The sequence below is a fragment of the Schistocerca cancellata genome, chromosome 4, assembly GCF_023864275.1.
Source record: "Schistocerca cancellata isolate TAMUIC-IGC-003103 chromosome 4, iqSchCanc2.1, whole genome shotgun sequence".
In the NCBI taxonomy this organism is placed as follows: domain Eukaryota; kingdom Metazoa; phylum Arthropoda; class Insecta; order Orthoptera; family Acrididae; genus Schistocerca; species Schistocerca cancellata.
In genome coordinates, this window is record NC_064629.1 from 539,357,040 (window position 1) to 539,378,100 (window position 21,061).

The following is a 21,061-nucleotide window of genomic DNA, read 5'->3' on the forward strand; positions in this document are numbered from 1 at the left end:
GACTAAAGGTAACATATTTTTGACTGTATTCAGGTTACCTACCTCAGTATACTGCTCAACACATTTAAGGAGTCACTCTTTTGAAACACCATATTTATGCAAAAGTTTGAAATTTGGCTCAAAAGTGGCTACAGTGTGCCTTTGTAATTGTACAAGAGTGTGGCACACTGAAATGTCACTCTCAGGCTCAGTGACACTTCAAACAGCAAGGTGTCACCACATGCAAAAAAAGGCCAGAGCTCAGAAATGATGCCTCCCCTTCGCTTGGGTGGCACTGATTCCCACACATTTTATGGTCAAAAATGGCAGTTCACTGTGTGATGAGCAGCAGGACAAGGTTGTTGACAACATTCAATACTGCTGACACACATCGAGTGGTTCAACCATTCTCTAAGGACACTGGGGGCCTGCAAACCCACTGAACATGATCTGACCCCTTTGGAGTGTAGCACAACTGCAACTTTTGCTCTGGTATACTGGATGGAACCACTAGCAACCACTGAAACCATTTAATGAAATTTTAATGTGATCCAAAGCAGCCTTATCCCTTATGGCAAAGGATCTGTCTAAGACAACCCAGTTCAGCAACACCAAACACCATCATTGTCACATGCACACTCATTGCACACTTTGAAAATGTACCTGTACAGAGGCTTCAACACCCATTCATCTGACTGGTGCTTCGCTGCTGTTCTAGAGCCTGCTTGTTGATCTGCAGAATCTAAATGGTCTCAAGGTGGTTGCCTGCCCTCGGGTGCTAGAGCAGCACCCAAAGACAACTATTTGAGAATATGTTAGAAAAAAGTAAAGAAGTAGAATGTTAAGTAACTGCTCCAGCAAGATGCAGACTCAAGAAAAAACTGTTTTGGATGCAGGTTTATAAGTAGAGCATAACTACTGCATTGATTTGGAAATTTTTTTAAATTACTCATAATGATATAAAACAGATGGCTTTCCCATTATCTATAAAGAACGATCTTCTTTAGTCATTATTTTTAAGTAAACAATGCTGCAGGTTGCAAGTAATTGGATTTGTTCAAAGAGAGGTCCAATGTTGATGGTCAGAACTGTTCAGCAAAAATGTAATTTTTCCTCTGATGCTTTGAAGGGCAAACTACTACTATAAATTAGTTTTGGAATTATCACATTTCTGCTTATTGACATGTAAATAAAAACCAGCATTGTATGTAATAATAAATTATTGTCAAGCTAGACCAGTAAATAATTAAATGCCTGTATGAATAAATTAGTTAGTTTCTAATTAGATTTTCCTTTTTGTGTTGGGCAGACAAAGGGTGACACAGAAAAATGGGAACATTTCCACAATCCAATAAAACTAAAATTTATGAAGGAAAGAAATTGCATTCATAGTAATTGAAACTTTACAACTTTGCCATTTACAAAACATTTATGGCATTTATCATTTTTTTAAACTTACATCCTTTAGGTGGTGTCCTCCTGTACAAATACATTCGTGAAATCTGCTGTTGAGATTCCTCATTGACTGCTGTAACATCTCAGCTGGCATACTGTGAACTGTATCCCAAATTCTCTGTTTTAACTCAACCAAGGTTCTTGGTTGTGTCATTTAGACTTCGCTCTTGAGGTAGCCCCACAAGGAAAAATCACAAACGGATAAATCTGGTGATCTAGGGCCCAGAGAATGTTACCAAATTGTGAAATCACATGGTTGCCAAGAAAGTCTTGCACATATGCCATTTATTGCCATTCAGTGTGTGATGTTGCTCCATCATGTTGAAACCAAGCTTCTTGAACGTTTGGAAAGTTGTTCAATGCAGGTGTAATGAAAGTTCGTGACATCTCCATGTAACGGTTGACATTGACAGTTATTGTGTTTCACTGTCCATTCGTAAAAAAATTCAGTCCAATAATCTCATGTGATGAAACACCAGACCATACTATCACTTTACTAGCGTGCTCAGGAACATCAGTAGAATTTGTGTTTGCCCAGTAACGGTAGCTCTGTTTATTCAAATAACCTGTGAGATAAACATCTGACATCCACAACTTGCTTAGAAATTCATTGTCATTGTTTATTTTTGTTACCATTTGTTGATAGAATCCTAATCATAACCATTAATCGTTGTCCTCCAATTGTTGCACCATCTGTAGTTTTTAAGGATGAAATTTTAAATCAAGATAAAGAATTCTGTGACACTCTCCCAGGACATTCCAACCACTGCTGTTTGCTTATGAATTGAACACTGTGGACTCCATAAGACAGATTCGTGTACATCAATGTTCCCTGGAGAACATACACTTCTTGTCATCCTGTTGGTTTCTTCTTCAGGGCAGATCCAGTCTCTTCAAAGTTATTAATCCAACATTTTATTGTGTGTTCTGATGTATCGGCATCATGACATGCTAAATTATAAAAACGCTGAGACTGCCTCTGTGTTGCTACCAAACTGTTGCTTTTATAAAACATTTTTATAGCTAACACACACTGTTGTCCATTCCACTGAGCCACGATTACTGAAATGGCAGACTGTTTACTCGCTAACTGTCATGAACCCACAGTGCTGCCACCTGCCCATGGCTGCCACTACTCATTTCAAATATTCCGATTGTTCTGTGTCACCTTGTACATCTAATACCATTGTAAAATCTACGTCTACATCTATACACATACTCTTCAAAACAGAGGATCATGGCAGAAAGTACTTAACATTATATGACATGTTTATTGTTATTCCAGTCACATATGGAGACAGCAAGCATGATGCTTTAATCTCTTAATGGCTCTGAGCACTATGGGACTTAACATCTATGGTCATCAGTCCCCTAGAACGTAGAACTACTTAAACCTAACTAACCTAATGACAGCACACAACACCCAGCCATCACGAGGCAGAGAAAATCTCTGACCCCGCCGGGAATCGAACCCGGGAACCCGGGCGTGGGAAGCGAGAACGCTACCGCACGACCACGAGATGCGGGCTAATCTCTTAATGCATCTTGCAGTTAGTCTAATATCGTCTTCATAGTCCGTATGGTAGCACTATATAGGAGACAGAGAAACATTGTTAGGTTTTTCACTACATACAGGTTCTTGTAACTTTCTAAGCAGTATTTTCTTATATAACTGTCATGTGTCTTCAAGAGCCTACCAATTTAGGTGTTCATGATTTCCGTATGCTCTCGCATGAGTCAAAATAACCTGTGTTCATTTGTGCTGCCTTCTTTGAATACATTCAGTATCATCTGTTAGTCCTGTCTGCTATAGGCCCTACAAACTTGAACAAAATTCTAAGATGGGATGCATAAGTGTTTTGCAAGCAGTTTTCTTTGTAAGTGAATATCATCTTCCCAGTATCCCACAAATGAATCTAAGACTAACTCCTGCCTTACTTATATCTGATACAATGTGGTTATTCTATGTCACAGTCCTATAAGTTGTTGCATCCAGGTATTTTTATGTGTTAGCTGATTTCAGTTGTGACCCACTGATAATGTAGTTATGGGATACTATATTTTTGCATTTTGCAAGTGCATTATTTTACATTTCAGACCATTGAACCCAAGCTGCAAGTCTTTACACAACTTTGTAATATTATCTAGATCTGACTGGGTATTTGTGCATCATTTTGCAGATAGTAGTTTATGATAGATAACTCCAGAATGTGCAAAAAGCCTAAAGTACTATTAACATTGTCTGCCAGGTCATTAATATACAATGTTAACATCAGGGGTTCCAATGTACTTCCCGGGGGCACACCTGAAGTTACATCTACTTCTGTCAATGACTCTCCATGCTGGATAATATAGTATCTTCTCCTTATCAATAAATCCTCAATCCAGTCACAAGTTTTGTCTGATATCCCATATAATCATACTTTTGTTAATAAACTTTGGTGTGGTACCAAGTCAAATAATTTTTGGAAATCAAGAAATACTCAATCACCTCGATCCATGTATTTTAAAATGTAATGTGAGAAAAGTGCAAGTTGGGTGTTGTATCATCCATGCTGGTTAACATAGAGGAGGTTATTCTGTTTGAGATACCTCATTATGTTTGAACTCAGAATATCTATCAAGATATTACAAAAAATGGATGTCAGTGAGACTGGATGATACTTCTGTAGAGTACTTGCATTAACCTTCTTGTAGACTAGTGCGCCTGTGCATTTTCCAATCACTGCGCACAGTGTTTTGTTTTAAGTATATGCCATATATTATTGTCAGGTGCTATAGCTGTACATAACAGGAGTTCCATCAGGCCTCAGAGACTTGTTTAATTTTACACATTTTAGTTCTTTCTCATCACCACTGACATCAATATCTATATCCATCATCTTTGCAGTGGTGCTGAAATTAAGCAAACGTAAATTTGAAAACAGAGTTAGGTATATCCGCTTTTTCTTTTCTTCCTTCAATTTCAATTTTTGTGCCATCCATGACTATCTGACTGACTGATTGATTGACTGATTTTATTCCCTGTTCCATGGGTCCAACTGCGTTAGATTCACAAGGATATGGAATGAGTCAGTTTTTTACAAATACAATATCATAATCTTATAGTATATACAGACATTTGAGTACATAATTATATAAAAATTTATACACTAAATTCATTGAGCAGCAATACAGAAAAAAAGATGATACATATTTTCTTAGAATCATTAAAGCACTACAGAAAAACAGATACAGAGCACAAACGGATACAGAGCTCAAGTTAAATAACATTCTTAGTGGCATTATGTCAACTTGCATTATATAATATTAAAATTTTACAATTTATTTATTTAAAAATTCATGTAGACTGTAAAAAGCTTTTTCTAGCAGAAATATTTTAATGCTTTCTTAAACTTACTCTTGTTATGAACCTCCATCTTTATTTCAGGAGGAAGAGCATTGAAGAGTTTTGTTCCAGTCTAGTGGACACCCTTTTGCGCCAAGCTCAAATTTCAATCCTTGCTGTGTATGTCATTCTTCCTCCATGTGTTATGCTAATGATAATTACTGTTTTGTTGGAATATCTCTATATTTTTACAGACAAAACACATGAGAGAAAAAAATATATTGGCATGTAGTTGTGTATATTTTAAGTTTTGGAAAGCTATTTCTACATGAGTCTCTTGGGCGCAATCCACATATAACTCTTAAAGCTCACTTCTGAACAATGAACAATTTCCTTGCTAATGGCTGGTTGCCCCAAAAAATAATGCTGTATCCAAAGAGTGATTGAAAATAGCCATAGTATGCCACTTTTGCAGTGTTAGGTTCAACACATGTAGTGACAACCTGTAAAGCATACGTAGCAAGCTAAGCTTCTTACAGGGATCTGTTATATGCGAAGACCAGTTCATTTTCTTGTCAATGTGCACTCCAAGAAATTTTATTGTTTCCATTCTTTCTATTGGCTGATAACCACATGTCACACTTATCTCTCTCTCTTTTTCTGTTTTTGTACAGAACTGAATGAAGCTGGTCTTACTGGAATTTAATGAGAGGCTATTCACCTTGGATCAATTAACCACCTCTGAGAGTATGTGATTAATGGATTCCTCACAATTACTATCCGTTCTACTGCTTATAAAAATTGTGTTATCTTCAGCAAATAATGTAAATTTACACGGCAGGCTTGTACATGATGGTAGATCATTTATAAAAATGAATAATATTGGCCCAAGAATTGAGCCCTTAGGCACTCTGCATGTAACGGAACTCCATCCAGAATGTGAGGAAACATCACATTATTCATCTGAGCTATTCAAAACAACTTTTTGTTTTCTGTCTTGGAGATATGACTCTAGCCAATTTCCTGCAACATACCTTATTCCTACTAATTTTGCTTTTTGAAGAGAATCTGGTGATCAACACAGTAAAATACTTTAGACAAATCACAGAATACACCAAGTGCTAGTATTTTCTCATTAAGGGTTTCTGAAAGCTAACTTTGGTGTCACAGACAGCCTTAATATACAGGGTGAGTCACCTAACGTTACCACTGGATATATTTCGTAAACCACATCAAATACTGATGAACTAATTCCACAGACCGAATGTGAGGAGAGGGGCTAGTGTAATTGTTTAATACAAACCATACAAAAATGCACAGAAGTATGTTTTTTAATACAAACCTACGTTTTTTTAAATGGAACCACGTTAGTTTTGTTAGCACATCTGAACATATAAACAAATACATAATCAGTGCCATTTGTTGCATTGTAAAACGTTAATTACATCCGGAGATATTGTAACCTAAAGTTGACGCTTGAAACCTCCAATGTTCAGTTGCGTGTTGTAACAAACACGGGCCACGGTCAGTGAGCAGCATCTGCAGGGACATGTTTACGATGACGACCGTGTTTACGAGTGTGGCTGTAGTGCACTGTTGTGTTTTGGTCTAGCTGTCGCAGTGCCCGCATGTAGCGCTTGCTGCTATTGTTATTCTGCATTCGTTTCTGCATGCAGACCAACTGTAGTACACCGTGTTACCAGAAGTCTGTGATAGTGTAGTGTTGTAGGAACTGTGACCATGGTGTATTCGAACTCTGAAAAGGCAGAGATGATACTCATCTATGGCGGGTGTCGACGAAATGCAGCTGAAGCCTGCAGGGTGTACACAGAACAGTACCCGGACAGAGAGCATCCAACATGCCGCACATTGCAAAACATCTACCACCAACTGTATGCAACAGGTATGGTCATAGCACCCAAACGGGTCCGTAACAGGCCCGTCACAGGAGAAGCAGGTGCAGTTGGTGTGTTAGCTGCTGTTGCCATGAACCCACACATGAATACATGGGACATTGCGAGAGCCGGTGGACTGAGTCAAAGTAGTGTCATGCGCATACTGCATCATCACCGCTTTCACCCATTTCATGTGTCGCTATATCAGCAACTACATGGTGATGACTCTAATCATCGAGTGCAATTCTGTCAATGGGCATTAACAGAGAATGCGTTGCAGTTCTACCTGTTTACCGATGAAGCAGGTTTCACAAACCACGGGGCAGTGAATCTACGGAACATGCATTACTAGTCCGTGGACAATCCACGCTGGCTCAGACAGGTAGAGCGACAGCGACCGTGGACTGTAAATGTATGGTGCGGAATCATTGGCGACCACCTCATTCGTCCTCACTTCATTGCAGGGGCCCAAACAGCTGCAACATACATCGCATTTCTACAGAATGATCTGCCAACGTTGCTCGAAAATGTCCCACTGGAAACATGTAGACGTATGTGGTATCAGCATGATGGTGCACCTGCACATTCCACAATTAACACTAGGATGACCCTTGACAGGATGTTCGACGGGCGTTTCATAGGACGTGGAGGACGCATAAATTGGCCAGCCCATTCTCCTGATCTTACACCACTGGACTTCTTTCTGTGGGGTACGTTAAAGGAGAATGTGTACCGTGATGCGCCTACAACCCCAGAGGATATGAAACAACGTATTGTGGCAGCCTGCGGCGACACTACACCAAATGTACTGCAGTGTGTACAACATTCATTACGCCAGAGATTGCAATTGTGTGCAGCAAATGATGATCACCACATTGAACATCTATTGGCCTGACATGTCGGGAAACACTCTATTTCACTCCATAATTGAAAACGGAAACCACGTGTGTATGTGTACCTCACCCCTCATGGTAATGTACATGTGCGTCAGTGAAAAAGACCAATAAAAATGTGTTAGCATGTGGATGTAATGTGCTGTTCCAGTCTCTTCTGTACCTAAGGTCCGTCACCGTTCCCTTTGGATCCCTACATAATTTGGTGCTCTCCTATACACACGATCCAACAGCGGAGGAGTGGTACTCAAGCGTCAACTTTAGGTTACAATATCTCCAGATGTAATCAACATTTTACAATGCAACAAATGGCACTGATTACATATTTGTTTATATGTTCAGATGTGCTACCAAAACTAATGGGGGTTCCATTTAAAAAAACATAGGTTTGTGTTAAAAACATACTTCCGTGCATTTTTGTATGGTTTGTATTAACCAATTACACTAGCCCCTCTCCTCACGTTTGGTCTGTGGAATTGATTCGTCAGTATTTGACGTGGTTTACAAAATATATCCAGCGGTAATGTTAGGTGACTCACCCTGTATAACCAACATTTTTCTGGGTTTTGTGAGAAATCTTTCAGTAAGATTCTGCTATTTTGCCCTTGAACACTACTTGCATTACCCTAATGACTGACAAATTTATTTCATTCAGTATTCCTTTACCTATAGCTCTATGGTTTGTTTTACACCTATTATGCAGTAGTCACTGTTTCTTTACAGTAAATGTATGCCACAGAGTGTCACTCACATCATGAAATATTCTATTAAGTACATGTCTATTCATTGCAAGGTATGCATTGAGTCTCAGTTCCTTCATATGTTCCTGTCTAAAGGTCCTTTGAGATATGATATGACTGTTCCTAATCAAAGATAACTGTTGTGAGTTGTTTCAGATTTGACCTGAATGCCTTTTATCTAACTTTCTGAAAATATCACTCTTTCTTCTTGCTCTATTTCCCCTCTGTAGTTTTAGTAATCATTGTTGCATAATATGTGAATGAATATTTGATTTCTCTTAGGGGTTCAGTTACCAGACAACTGTGATATGGCTAACTGGGATCTTCTTATGCAGGAGTCTACTCTCTCTGAGATACCAGAGGGCAACTTCATATAGAGTAGCCATAGTACACTCTGCTGTTTATGTTTTATTGCTTTTGTTTTATTTGACAGATCCTGATAATGACTTGAACTAAAATATTATATTGTGTGTGGTGTACATAATACAAAGTGCACTCTAGATTAGAGAGTAGTAGAATCTAGAAGTAAAACATCACTTTACATGGAGCAAAAGCTCAGAATCCGATGGGGCAGGAACCTGGCTGTGGCCCTTATCAATGGAGCTTTTCTGGCTTTCACTTGTAGTAATTTAGTAAAAGCATTGAAAATCTAGATCTTGATGACCAGACAGGAATCTGACACCTCTCTTCTGAAGTGGTAGTCCAGTGATTTAAGAGTATATTTTCCTTCCTCATATGAGGTTTATTGCGATATACAGTCTATGACAAGGTGGAGCCCATGAAGCAGATACACTTCAAGGAGAAATAATAAAAATGTGACTCATGACAGCTCCACTACTGACCAAGTTGCCTGCCACAAGGTAAATTACTGAAACTCTGGAAATGGGCACATCCAGTGAAACCCATTGAAACTTGATTTAGAGAAACATGACGATATTTATGGGTTTTCAAATGCCCTCCACTATTTTTGTTTTAATGTCATGAAACTAACATTGGCATTTCAATATGAATAATATTTTATTCAGTTTACTAGAACTAAGACTCACATGGGCATAGCTTACAAATACAAGCTGGTTGAAGACAACAGTTGTAAGAAAACAATCTGTAACTACAGGTACCTTTCTCAAGGAACATGATATCCTGGGTTTACAAGCCTTGATGGCTCCTGGCTTGGGACCATGAGAACCTGGTGCAGCTTTTTGTGGACAGGAAGTGAGGAGAGAGTGAGCATCCAGTAATGAACAGCCTTTGAAATTCCTGGAAGGAAGTTAATGATTAAACCAGCAAGGGATATATCTTCTTCTAGAGATGAAATATTACTCATAATTTATATGGAAAAATACTAAATCAGTTGTAAGGCACTACATAATAAATAAAGATACCTGAATGAGATTTTCACTCTGCAGCGGAGTGTGCACTAATATGAAACTTCCTGGCAGATTAAAACTGTGTGCCTGACTGAGACTCAAACTTGGGGCCTTTGCCTTTCATGGGCAAGTGCTCTTGGTAGAGCACTTGCCCGCGAAAGGCAAAGGTCCCGAGTTCGAGTCTCGGTCGGGCACACAGTTTTAATCTGCCAGGAAGTTTCAATAAAGATACCTAATTCTGAATCTTGCTACACAAACTCTTGTTTTTAAGAGTGATTGATTTTTATAAGTAATTATTACAAGAATACTTTACATTATGCTGCTGGTGAGCCAAAAGTGCTGCAGTCACAAACAATATGTTGTACAATGGCTCAACTGTACAATGAATATCTACTAACTCTGAATGACTGTAACTTAAATGGATCTAGAGTACTGGTACTTTAATTAAAACAACAGTATTCAATTAAATTAACCAGAAATCAAGACACTCCACAAGTTTTATCATAAGCATATATGTATATAAAGCTATATCCTCATTGAATTAAGTATTACACATTTTTACTGAAACAGGCATGTAAGTAAACTGACCATAGTTTGAATTTGGTGCAAGCTACATAGAAATAAGTGACACATTGTAAAACTACAGGAAAATACTCTCTGATTTAATATCTAATATTTATTTGTGTAATAAGATTTTCTCTCATTTCTTGTTTAAAACCAATTGCACAATGTGGCACTATTTTATGGTTTTTATTGGTGTTATGATTAAAACCTGTGTGATAGTAATCAGTATGTTTGAAAGTGACCAGTGAGGAGAGCCACTCCATCTGTTATGTACTTGTAGCATCTCTGGTGCAGAGTGCCCTATCTTTGTGACTTTGCTTCTTTGGACTGCTTTGTTCTAGTGTTCACTGTCAGCACATAACATGTTCAACTGCCATATTTGTTATACATGAGTTATTAATAAACGTGTATTGAATACTTAATGTGTGTTCTCTCTCAACTACTCATACGGGATAACCACAGTGGTGTCCCCGACACCATCATCGTCTCATCACAAGTTATTTTGTGCTTGTTTTCGTCATTTACGAACTACATGTGCCAGCCCACATTATTTCCACCACGACAGATCTACCAGTGTCTTCTGATGCAAGTGCAACGGGCCTCATTAACTATACCACTTGTGATCACGAGTGCACAAGTGTACCTAGTTTGAATTGGGCTAAAAGTGAACAATTATTTACGTCCAGCCACGCCAGAGGCCACCTAACCTTACTCAATTCAACACGGCTGCCTGCTCATGTGGCAGAAAAACAACAGCCACAACATGGACTGTGCCTGCCACCTAATCACAACGTTGACGACCTTCCAGTTGAAGATATTGTTGTTTATCCTTCATGTACATCGTTACCTTCAGAATGGCTTGACATGCCGACAAAGTTCCAGAACTGTGAATTGAACATTTCTGTACCATGCACGGGCAAGCACATTCTAATATACATAGTGTCGCAGGAACACCATCCTTCCCCCCCCACCCCCCCCCCCCCCACCCCCACCCATGCCGGCTCGAAGATGCCGCTTACGTCAACCACGTCGGTTTCCATCACCACCGTACCATGGTTGCACCATGACCGCCTTCCGCCCACTTTCATAATGGTGCCAGCTGTTCCACCTGCACTGGTTACTGTATGAGCCCCCCTGTGGCTTCACCGCAACTGCCTCCTGTCCGCTGTTGCAACGGCATCAGCTGTTATACCCACGCCGCATTCTTCATCGGGCTTGGAGATTGGACACACAGTCTTTGGGCGATTCACCGTTCACCGCTACCACACTTCCGGCCTTGGAGGCATCCTGCTCTGCTTGCACCGATCTCTGTGTACCGGTGCTGCCTGATCGTGTGTTACCCAGCAGGTTCCTCTAAGATACCTGCTTTGCAAAAGACAATTGAAAAACATGGTTCACTTCAGTGGACCACCTACTGGACATCCACGGCATTTCGTTTTGTCTGCCCGATGAGCCACCTACACCCACATACGGACCTCATCAGCAGCTTGCTTCTCTCACTGACCTTCTTGCACAAATATTCAATGGCCAAAGTGCTGCTTATTGAGTGCCTTTCCTGCTCTCCAGCAGAGACTATCCATTACATTATTCACGAGGAGCATCTATACGACTGCACCCCTTTGCAACTTTGGCAGCACATACATGCACTAATCAACAATCAAGCATTACCTGACACAGTCCATTGGACTTTGTGGATGGTCAAAATGCCTTCAGATCTGCAATTTCATCTACTGTATCACGTCGCCGACTCACTTGAGTTTCAATTATGCATGGCAGATCAGGCTTATGTTATCATTCATCAGCGACACCACCTGTCACAAACAACATCTCCATCACTCTCAGTTGGCATGCCTGTGCCCCTGGTTCTGCTCCCTGTTGGCAGAGACCAGCGCGCTCACCTCGGCGCCTCAGCTGCCAGTCAGGAGCTGCCACCTAGCAGCCTACAGGATGTGCTGCCAGCAGGCTACTGACAACTGCCAACCTCACCTGAGCAGCAACCTGATCAGCTACCGGCCCCAACACAGTCAGCTGCAAACCCCCTCCTGCTCTGCACTGCCCTGACAACCTGTGATCGAGTTGGATTTCCTATACCATTATGAACTTTCACCATACCTGCAGGCCGCCACATTTTGCCACACATCTGGTTCTACAGTTCTGTGCACACATGAGTTCAGCACCACTTGACTCTCCGCCCCCTTGGCTATGCTTTCCACATGTGCATCTTTGGTTGAGCGCATAACGACACGGCTCTCTGATCTGTTGTACGTGCCTTACAGATCAACGAACTCCACACACAGAATGATGCCTTACACAACTGCCTCACCTCTACCTCTGCCAAATTGTCACTTACACAGCACACCATTCATCGCTCATCTCCTGCCCAGCAGTGAAGTGGCGCATCACACACCTCTACATCGTCTTCCCACCAACCTGCTCCAGTGTTTAGCATTCCACCGCATGCTGTCTTCTTTGCACCACTGCGGAGAAGTCTCCAAGTTGCATCTGCATGTGCCCCTCCTGATTCTTCACGCCGCGTCACTCCTGCATCGTGCCTTCCATCACCAAATACAGCCGACGCCCTGCCTACACCGCAACGCCCGCTTCATCAAGGTCAGTGAACCAATGTTGCCTGTGGATACCTCATTGATCCTTATTGCCGACCCCCCTACATGAATATCGGCCATCAGTAATGGCACTTGTCATAGGATTTGCACCACAGATGGCCCTCCTGTTCGTTATAAGGCCAGGCCCCTTAACACTTCCAAACTTCTGCGTGCCATGGAGATCGTTCAGGATCTGTTGGCATCGGGCACCCTCTGCCCCTCCAATAGCAACTGGTCTTCTCCTATTCACCTTGTTCCCAAAAAGGACAGCACCTTACACGTGTACTGGGACTACAGGTCCCTTAAGGCCCATACCATTATCAATAACTACCTCATTCCACCTATCCAAGATTTCACGCAGTTATTCCATGGTTCTACCTTTTTCTCCGTTTTAGTTTGTTCCAAGTCATATCATCAGGTTCCTATATATTCACCAGACATTCTGAAGACACCCATCATCACACCTTTCAGTCTATTTGGATACTGTTACATGCCTTATGGACTGAAAAATGCTGTGCATACATGGCAGTGGTTCATTGATTCCATTTGCTCCCTCTGCTTAGATAATATACATATCTTTTCCTCCTCCGCTGAGGAGTATCAAGTTCACCTCGATGTGGTCCATTTGGCGCTAACAGACAATGGTGTTAAGATCAATCATGATAAATATAAACTGTGTTCCACATCCGTTACCTTCCTCGGCCATTCTGTCTCTGCCAATGGCCTCTGACTGATGAGTTCTCATCTCAAAACCATAAACCTTCCTCTCCCTTAGGATTATGCTCAGATCCGTCTTTTTCTGGGTATGGAAAACTTTTACTGCCGCCATATTCCTCAAGCTGCCTCCGTCCAAATGGCCCTCTCTCTGGCAAAAACACCACTGGAAAACGGAGGGTGAAGTGGACCAAACCAGTGCTCGACGCTTTTGGTAACCTTAAAACTCCCTTTGCCAGAGCCATCACATTTACCCACCATGACCCTGAGGCCTGTGTCTTGATCACAACTGATGCCAGTGACTCAGCTGTGGGAACTGTTTTACAACAGCACACCGCTGGCTCCACTCCTTCACTTCTTTTCCAAGAAACTGACTAAGAGCTAGTGCAAGTGGTCAGCTTTCGACTGTAAGCTCCTCGCTGTGTACAAGGCGATTAAACACTTTCATAGTGAGCCTTCGTGATCTATACAGATCACAAGCCACTTGTGGACACTATTCATAATCCAGTTAAGGACCTTCCACCAAGGCGTTTCTGCCATATGAACTACATCTATCAGCACTCTTCTAACACATGCTATATCTGTGGCACAGAGAATGTTGTGGCAGACTACCTTTCCTGCATCCTTCTCCTAATGATACTGCAGAACCTGGAGGAACTACAAGCTGAAGACGATGATATATGGCCAATAATTTCAGACAAGAGCTCATTGCTCTCTGTCAGGCCCCATATACTACCTGGTTCAGCAATCCCTTTCCTCTGTGACACCTCTACAGGCACACTTCACCCCCTGGTCTCCGCTGCCCTTCTTTTTATGGTCTTTAACGCCTTGCACGGCTTTGCTCACTGTGGGTCACAAGCTGTGATGCAGCTGGTCATGGAGCGCTTCGTCTGGCTTGGTGTGAAGCACGATTGTCACACTTGGAGCCATGCGTGTGTTCCGTGCCAGCACAGCAAGGTCAGTAGGCATGCTCAACCCCCATTGGGCAAGTTTGACATTCCAAAGGGGCGTTTCTGGCATGTTTGTATTGACATCATTGGTCCCCTCCCCCCTTCCAAGGGTTACAGGTATACCTTATCGATTATTCACGATGTGACCTGCTGGGTCGAGGCGGTCCCACTTATCGACATCATGGCTGAGATCGTTGCCCGTTCCTTCGCCTCAGCATGGGTTGCTCGCTTCGGCTGCCCCCTGTCTCTCAAGACTGACTAGAGATGCCAGTTTGAGTCCGCCCTCTTTGTATGACTCTGTGAACTCTGTGGTGTAGCCAAATTTCACACCACGGCTTACCACTCACAGATGAATGGCCTGGTCGAGTCGTGGCACTGCACACTCAAGGCCACTCTAATGTGCCATGGAGGCCTATGGTAGGAAACCCCTCCCATGGGTCCTGCTGGGTATTCACTCAGTCCATAAAGAAGATTTTAATGTCTCACTTGCCAAGGTTCTATACGGTGAACCCTTCCTTCTTTCCACTGAGTTCATCAAGGATTCACCATCAGCCGATTCATCATCAGCCACATCCGAGGATCTCCCCACCCAGGTCGAGTGGGCACGCATGGACATCATGCACCTTCGCACCCTCAACTCTCGCCCCCACACCTCCCCACCTGTGTTCATCCACTAGGGCCTAGCTAAGTGTGACTTTGATATGCTGCGGGATGGCACTGTGCGAGCAGCCCTGCAGCCGCCTTATTCGGGTCCTCAACTCGTGTTACATCACGGTACGAACACGTTCATCATCCACCTGCACGGATGGCCACAGACTGTATCTGTTAATCAGCTGAAACTGGCGTGGTCTCTCAACGATCTACCTCCTGACACAACAGTCCTGCCTTTGGCTGATTTGTCTCTGCCTGTGCAGCCATCGGAACCACGCACTGCTGCACCACCAACACTGCTGCACCCACTTCCCATGCTGTCTGCCACCTACAACTGCCTCATTGGCACCAAGATTATGAATTAGTGTAGTGAGCCTTTCCTCCACCATGCTCCACACTACTGGGTGGGGTGGGGTTGGAGGGGGGGGGGGGGGTGCTCTGTGGCGTCTCTCGCGCAGAGCACCCTCTCTTTGTGACTTTGCTTCTTTGGACTGCTTTTTGGCATGTAACATGTTCAGCTGCCATAATTGTTATATATGAGTTATTAATAAATAGTGTGCGTTATCTCTCAACTAATCCTAAATGAATGATAACCACATACTGAATTAAGAAAACTCATCTAATTTAAATGATGACCATTTTTCAACTTAAATCTGTAAGTGTTGTGAGCATGACATATTTATAAATAGGTGACATTTTTGTGCCTAGGATTTCATGTTGGGTAAGATTTTAAAGTATTTGTTAGATAATGCTGGGTCTTTGCTCACTTTTCACAGGTGTTGAACTTAGTTTTTGAGTGAAAAGTCAGCTGCACAGCTTCAGTAATCAACTTTGAAATTTTATGGACCATAGAATTTTGAGGAGCATATGGGGCTTTTAACATTTTCATTTTTCTTTCAAGTCCTGTAAACTTTTGTGACTGAAAGACTTAAACTTAGTAAGAGCAACAGCTATATTCATAATTAACTTTTGTGGATGATTAAGAAGCATCACTGATGATTTTTTTGATACTATAACATAGTTGGGACTTAGTTATTGGTCTTGCTTTGACTATATTATTTAATTATGGAACCTGCCAGAACTTACCCACTACTGTGACAAACTTAACTGTACTGTTATTTTATTTATTTGAATTTCAGTATGGAAATTCATATACTTGTATTAATAACTTGATGTAGAGCCATCACATCTTTTTGTGATTTGTTTGAACAAATGTGATAACCTTTGTGAACAGAATTAATGATTTACAACAAACTACCTTGTGTTATTCTGGGCAGTAACAGTGTACCGGGTATGTGAAATAAGATAATCAGATCATTCCCCTTGTGTCTGAAGAAAGTGAATGACTATGGCTAATCAGTAAAAATTGAAGAAACAACAGTTTCTCTATGGGTGTGATGTCATATAGAATATATGTATAGCTGATACTGGAATATTACTTAGGTTTATATTTAGACTCCATGTCACATCATATTAACAAAACATGCCTGTACAAAGAAAGGTAGGTTGAGGGAACATAATTCGTTTTCTTTCTTCACCCTTGCAAAATATGCTTATTTCCTCATAGATATTTATGTAGAGAATTCAGGTACCAATGTTCAGGGACATGTTTTACGATATTTTTCAGTCCACCATAAACTGCTACTATATGTTTCATTAGCATAATATATGGTTAATTATAATTCATACAAAGACACAAGCACACTTCTTCCACTTATCCTCAATCTACAGTTTTGGCTGGAAAAATACTTTCTTATATGCTACAGTGAAAAATATGTTTTTGTGTGCCTTACACTGAGAGTGATTAGTAACATACATACACAGAAGTAGATGAAACAGGGACAGTATAACAGGAGGATTGTAAACTAGGTAGGTTTTGTAAATTAGTTACTAATGATGTTGGAAATTACATGATAGATGCACATTTTCCACTTATATTGTGTTGCAAACATTTGTAGTAATTCTTTACTCAATTCATATTATACAGGTACTACCTTTACTTACTTTGTCATCATTCTGTGTTTCATCGCAATTACAACTTTTATTCATGACATTGATATAGATTTTCAATACTGCTGAATCTCATATAATTAATGTTGTTAACATTTTCAGGGTTTGCTTGATCCCTTCTCAAAAGTAGTGAGCTTTGCTATCCAGAATCACGCCATCAAGTATAACAGCTTATTTGACTTGTGCTATCTTTGCAACAGAGCATTTACAAGGGTAAGTCATATTAATAATAATATTATTTATCCTTGTCATTTTATATGTTCTATGTGTGCAGTATAAGATCTTGCATGTGTACACCATGTGTACATAGAAATTAGGGAAGAGCAGGGAAATAACACCACATTTTGTTTTGGAATTTGTCAGTGCCATGAACAAATTTGTGGCACCCTGAGTGACCTGGGATTGTTGAACACATATCTATACCAGAAAAATCAAGATATTATGAACACCTTCAGAGCCATATAAACATTTTCTTAGATCTGCAACCTGTTGGTAATGCCCCAAGTACCTGGGTAATTTCAACACCCTAACTGTGTGTATGAATACCATGGACTACAGACAGAACAAAATTCCTGTTCTAAGAAAGTAACACATTTTATGATCTTAACGTATATGAAAATACAGACACAGCACGTTTTTTGGAAATGGCATCCAAGTTGGAAAAAAATAAATGAACTTCAGCTTTATGTAAGCCTAGAACTCTGTTGCACTTGTTGCTGGTCCTTTTCTTCATCATATATTTGGCACACACAGAAATATTGTGAAAAAAATATTAAGTTTCTTAAATTAGATGTAAGTGGTCATATGAACTCTTTCACTTGCCATTTTCCAAAATGTAATACACTGATCCTAAGTATCAATGCCCACAAGTAGCGTATTGGTGCAACTAAATAAATGGTACAATGTTGTCAATGTGGCTAAAAAAAATGGTGGCATTTTGCACTTTTTCATGTGAAATATCTTGAAACAATTCCTTTTTGTACAGAGTCTGCCCCTGGTAGCTGAGTGGTCAATGCGACAGACTGTCAATCCTAAGGGCCCGGGTTCAATTCCCGGCTGGGTTGGAGATTTTCTCTGCTCAGGGACTGGGTGTTGTGTTGTCCTAATCATCATCATTTTATCCCCATTGATGAGCAAGTTGCCGAAGTGGCATCAAATCGAAAGACTTGCACCAGGCAAGGGTCTGCCCGGCAGGAGGCCCTCGTAACATGACATTTCATTTCATTTCATTTCTACAGAGTTCATAACCATTCCACAATTTCCAGTTGACCACCCCTGAATGCAAAGCCTACATCTTCGCTTTTGTCCATACTTCGATCAATGCACAAAATTGTCAGTCACTGTCACAGGAGTTGCAGTTCTCTTCTTCTTCTTGACTTTTTGTCCGTCTGAAAGTCAAATCCAAGTTTCCTTTTCTCGTAACAGATCACTTCATTTCTAGCATTCCAGGTAAGCATTCGCTTACACATTTGCAAAATGACTCATCTGCTAGACTTCCTTGTTTTGTTTACAAGCTGCTTTCATTATGCTAGAAAAAACAGCAAGACAAAATCAAAAGAAACTCCTACACCGGTACCTGATGCTCACATAATTTTGCACAGTGTCTTGTAAAGATGCAAACTATACAGAGACAACAGAGTGTCACTATATACTTTAATGACTTTGCTAATGCTCAAAAAGTTATGAAACCCATGCTGTAGGATGCACAACACAACATAGTATCCACCAACATTATAGTTATTACAGTTAAAAATATTTTGATATGCTTGCTTCAGTTTTAGTATAAACCAGAAATAACATCAAAATTCAATAGAATTTAATTTTTAGCACCACATTAAGAGTGTCATTTTCAAGAACTCATTGCCTCTGTACCCTACTTCTGGTATCGTCCACTGTATTACAGTAGTGTATCCTGCTGATGGGAGCACTACTCATCCGAGAAAATGGTGTTATCAGTGTTGCCTAGTATGATGGTACTCCCCCAGTCCCCACTACATATGGCTGGAAATATAGTGGCCCACATTATTGTTTAACATTAAAAAAATGATTAAACTTGTTTGATTACAGCTAATATTTGCCCCCAAAACTTTCACAAAACCTTTATTGTTATAGTGACAAGTTATTGATATTCCATCTTATTTGCGGAACTCATACTATGGTTCAAATGTTGCTAATTGCAATAATTTGTTGAAATACACTGAAGAGCCAAAGAAACTGGTACACCTACCTTATATTGTGTAGGGCTCCTGCAAGCACGCAGAAGTTCCACAACACAATGTGGCATAGACTCGACTAATGTCTGAAGTACATCTACATCTATACTCCGCAAGCCACCTGACGGTGTGTGGCGGAGGGTACCTTCAGTACCTCTATCGGTTCTCCCTTCTATTCCAGTCTCGTATTGTTCGTGGAAAGAAGGATTGTCGGTATGCCTCTGTGTGGGCTCTAATCTCTCTGATTTTATCCTCATGGTCTCTTCGCGAGATATACATAGGAGGGAGCAATATACTGCTTGACTCTTCGGTGAAGGTATGTTCTCGAAACTTTGACAAAAGCCCGTACCGAGCTACTGAGCGTCTCTCCTGCAGAGTCTTCCACTGGAGTTTATCTATCATCTCCGTAACGCTTTCGCGATTACTAAATGATCCTGTAACGAAGCGCGCTGCTCTCCGTTGGATCTTCTCTATCTCTTCTATCAACCCTATCTGGTACGGATCCCACACTGCTGAGCAGTATTCAAGCAGTGGGTGAACAAGCGTACTGTAACCTACTTCCTTTGTTTTCGGATTGCATTTCCTTAGGATTCTTCCAATGAATCTCAGTCTGGCATCTGCTTTACCGACAATCAACATTATATGATCATTCCATTTTAAATCACTCCTAATGCGTACTCCCAGATAATTTATGGTATTAACTGCTTCCAGTTGCTGACCTGCTATTTTGTAGCTAAATGATAAAGGATCTATGTTTCTGTGTATTCGCAGCACATTACACTTGTCTACATTGAGATTCAGTTGCCATTCCCTGCACCATGCGTCAATTCGCTGCAGATCCTCCTGCATTTCAGTACAATTTTCCATTGTTACAACCTCTCGATACACCACAGCATCATCTGCAAAAAGCCTCAGTGAACTTCCGATGTCATCCACCAGGTCATTTATGTATATTGTGAATAGCAACGGTCCTATGACACTCCCCTGCGGCACACCTGAAATTACTCTTACTTCGGAAGACTTCTCTCCATTGAGAATAACATGCTGCGTCCTGTTATCTAGGAACTCCTCAATCCAATCACACAATTGGTCTGATAGTCCATATGCTCATACTTTGTTCAATAAACGACTGTGGGGAACTGTATCGAATGCCTTGCGGAAGTCAAGAAACACGGCATCTACCTGTGAACCCGTGTCTATGGCCCTCTGAGTCTCGTGGACGAATAGCGCGAGCTGGGTTTCACATGACCGTCTTTTTCGAAACCCATGCTGATTCCTACAGAGTAGATTTCTAGTAGTAGTGCTGGAGGGAACTGACACTATGAATCCTGCAGTGCTGTCCATAAATCCATAAGAGTATGAGGGGGTGGAAGCTCTTCTGAACAGCTCATTGCAAGGCATCCCAGATATGCTCAACAATGTTCATGGCTGGGGAGTCTGGTGGACAGTGGAAGTGTTTGAACTCAGAATAATGTTCCTGCAGCCACTCTGTAGCATTTCTGGATGTGTGGAGTGTCACATTGTCCTGCTGGAATTGCCCAAGATCATGGGAATGCACAATGGACATGAATGAATGCAGGTGATCAGACAGTATGCTTACGTACATGTCACATGTCAGAGTCATATCTAGATGTACCAGGGGTTCCATATCACTCCAACTGCACATGCCCCACACAATTACTGAGCATCCACCATCTTG

General features: G+C 41.1%; 1 protein-coding gene across 1 annotated transcript in view; it reads left to right on the forward strand.

Moving 5' to 3' along the window:
* Window positions 1-21,061, forward strand: part of LOC126183377 (protein unc-79 homolog) — an 852,060-nt gene that overhangs the window by 703,921 nt on the left and 127,078 nt on the right. The window contains 1 exon segment of the mRNA XM_049925310.1: window positions 17,252-17,362. Within this exon segment, the coding sequence (XP_049781267.1) occupies window positions 17,252-17,362 (111 nt within the window).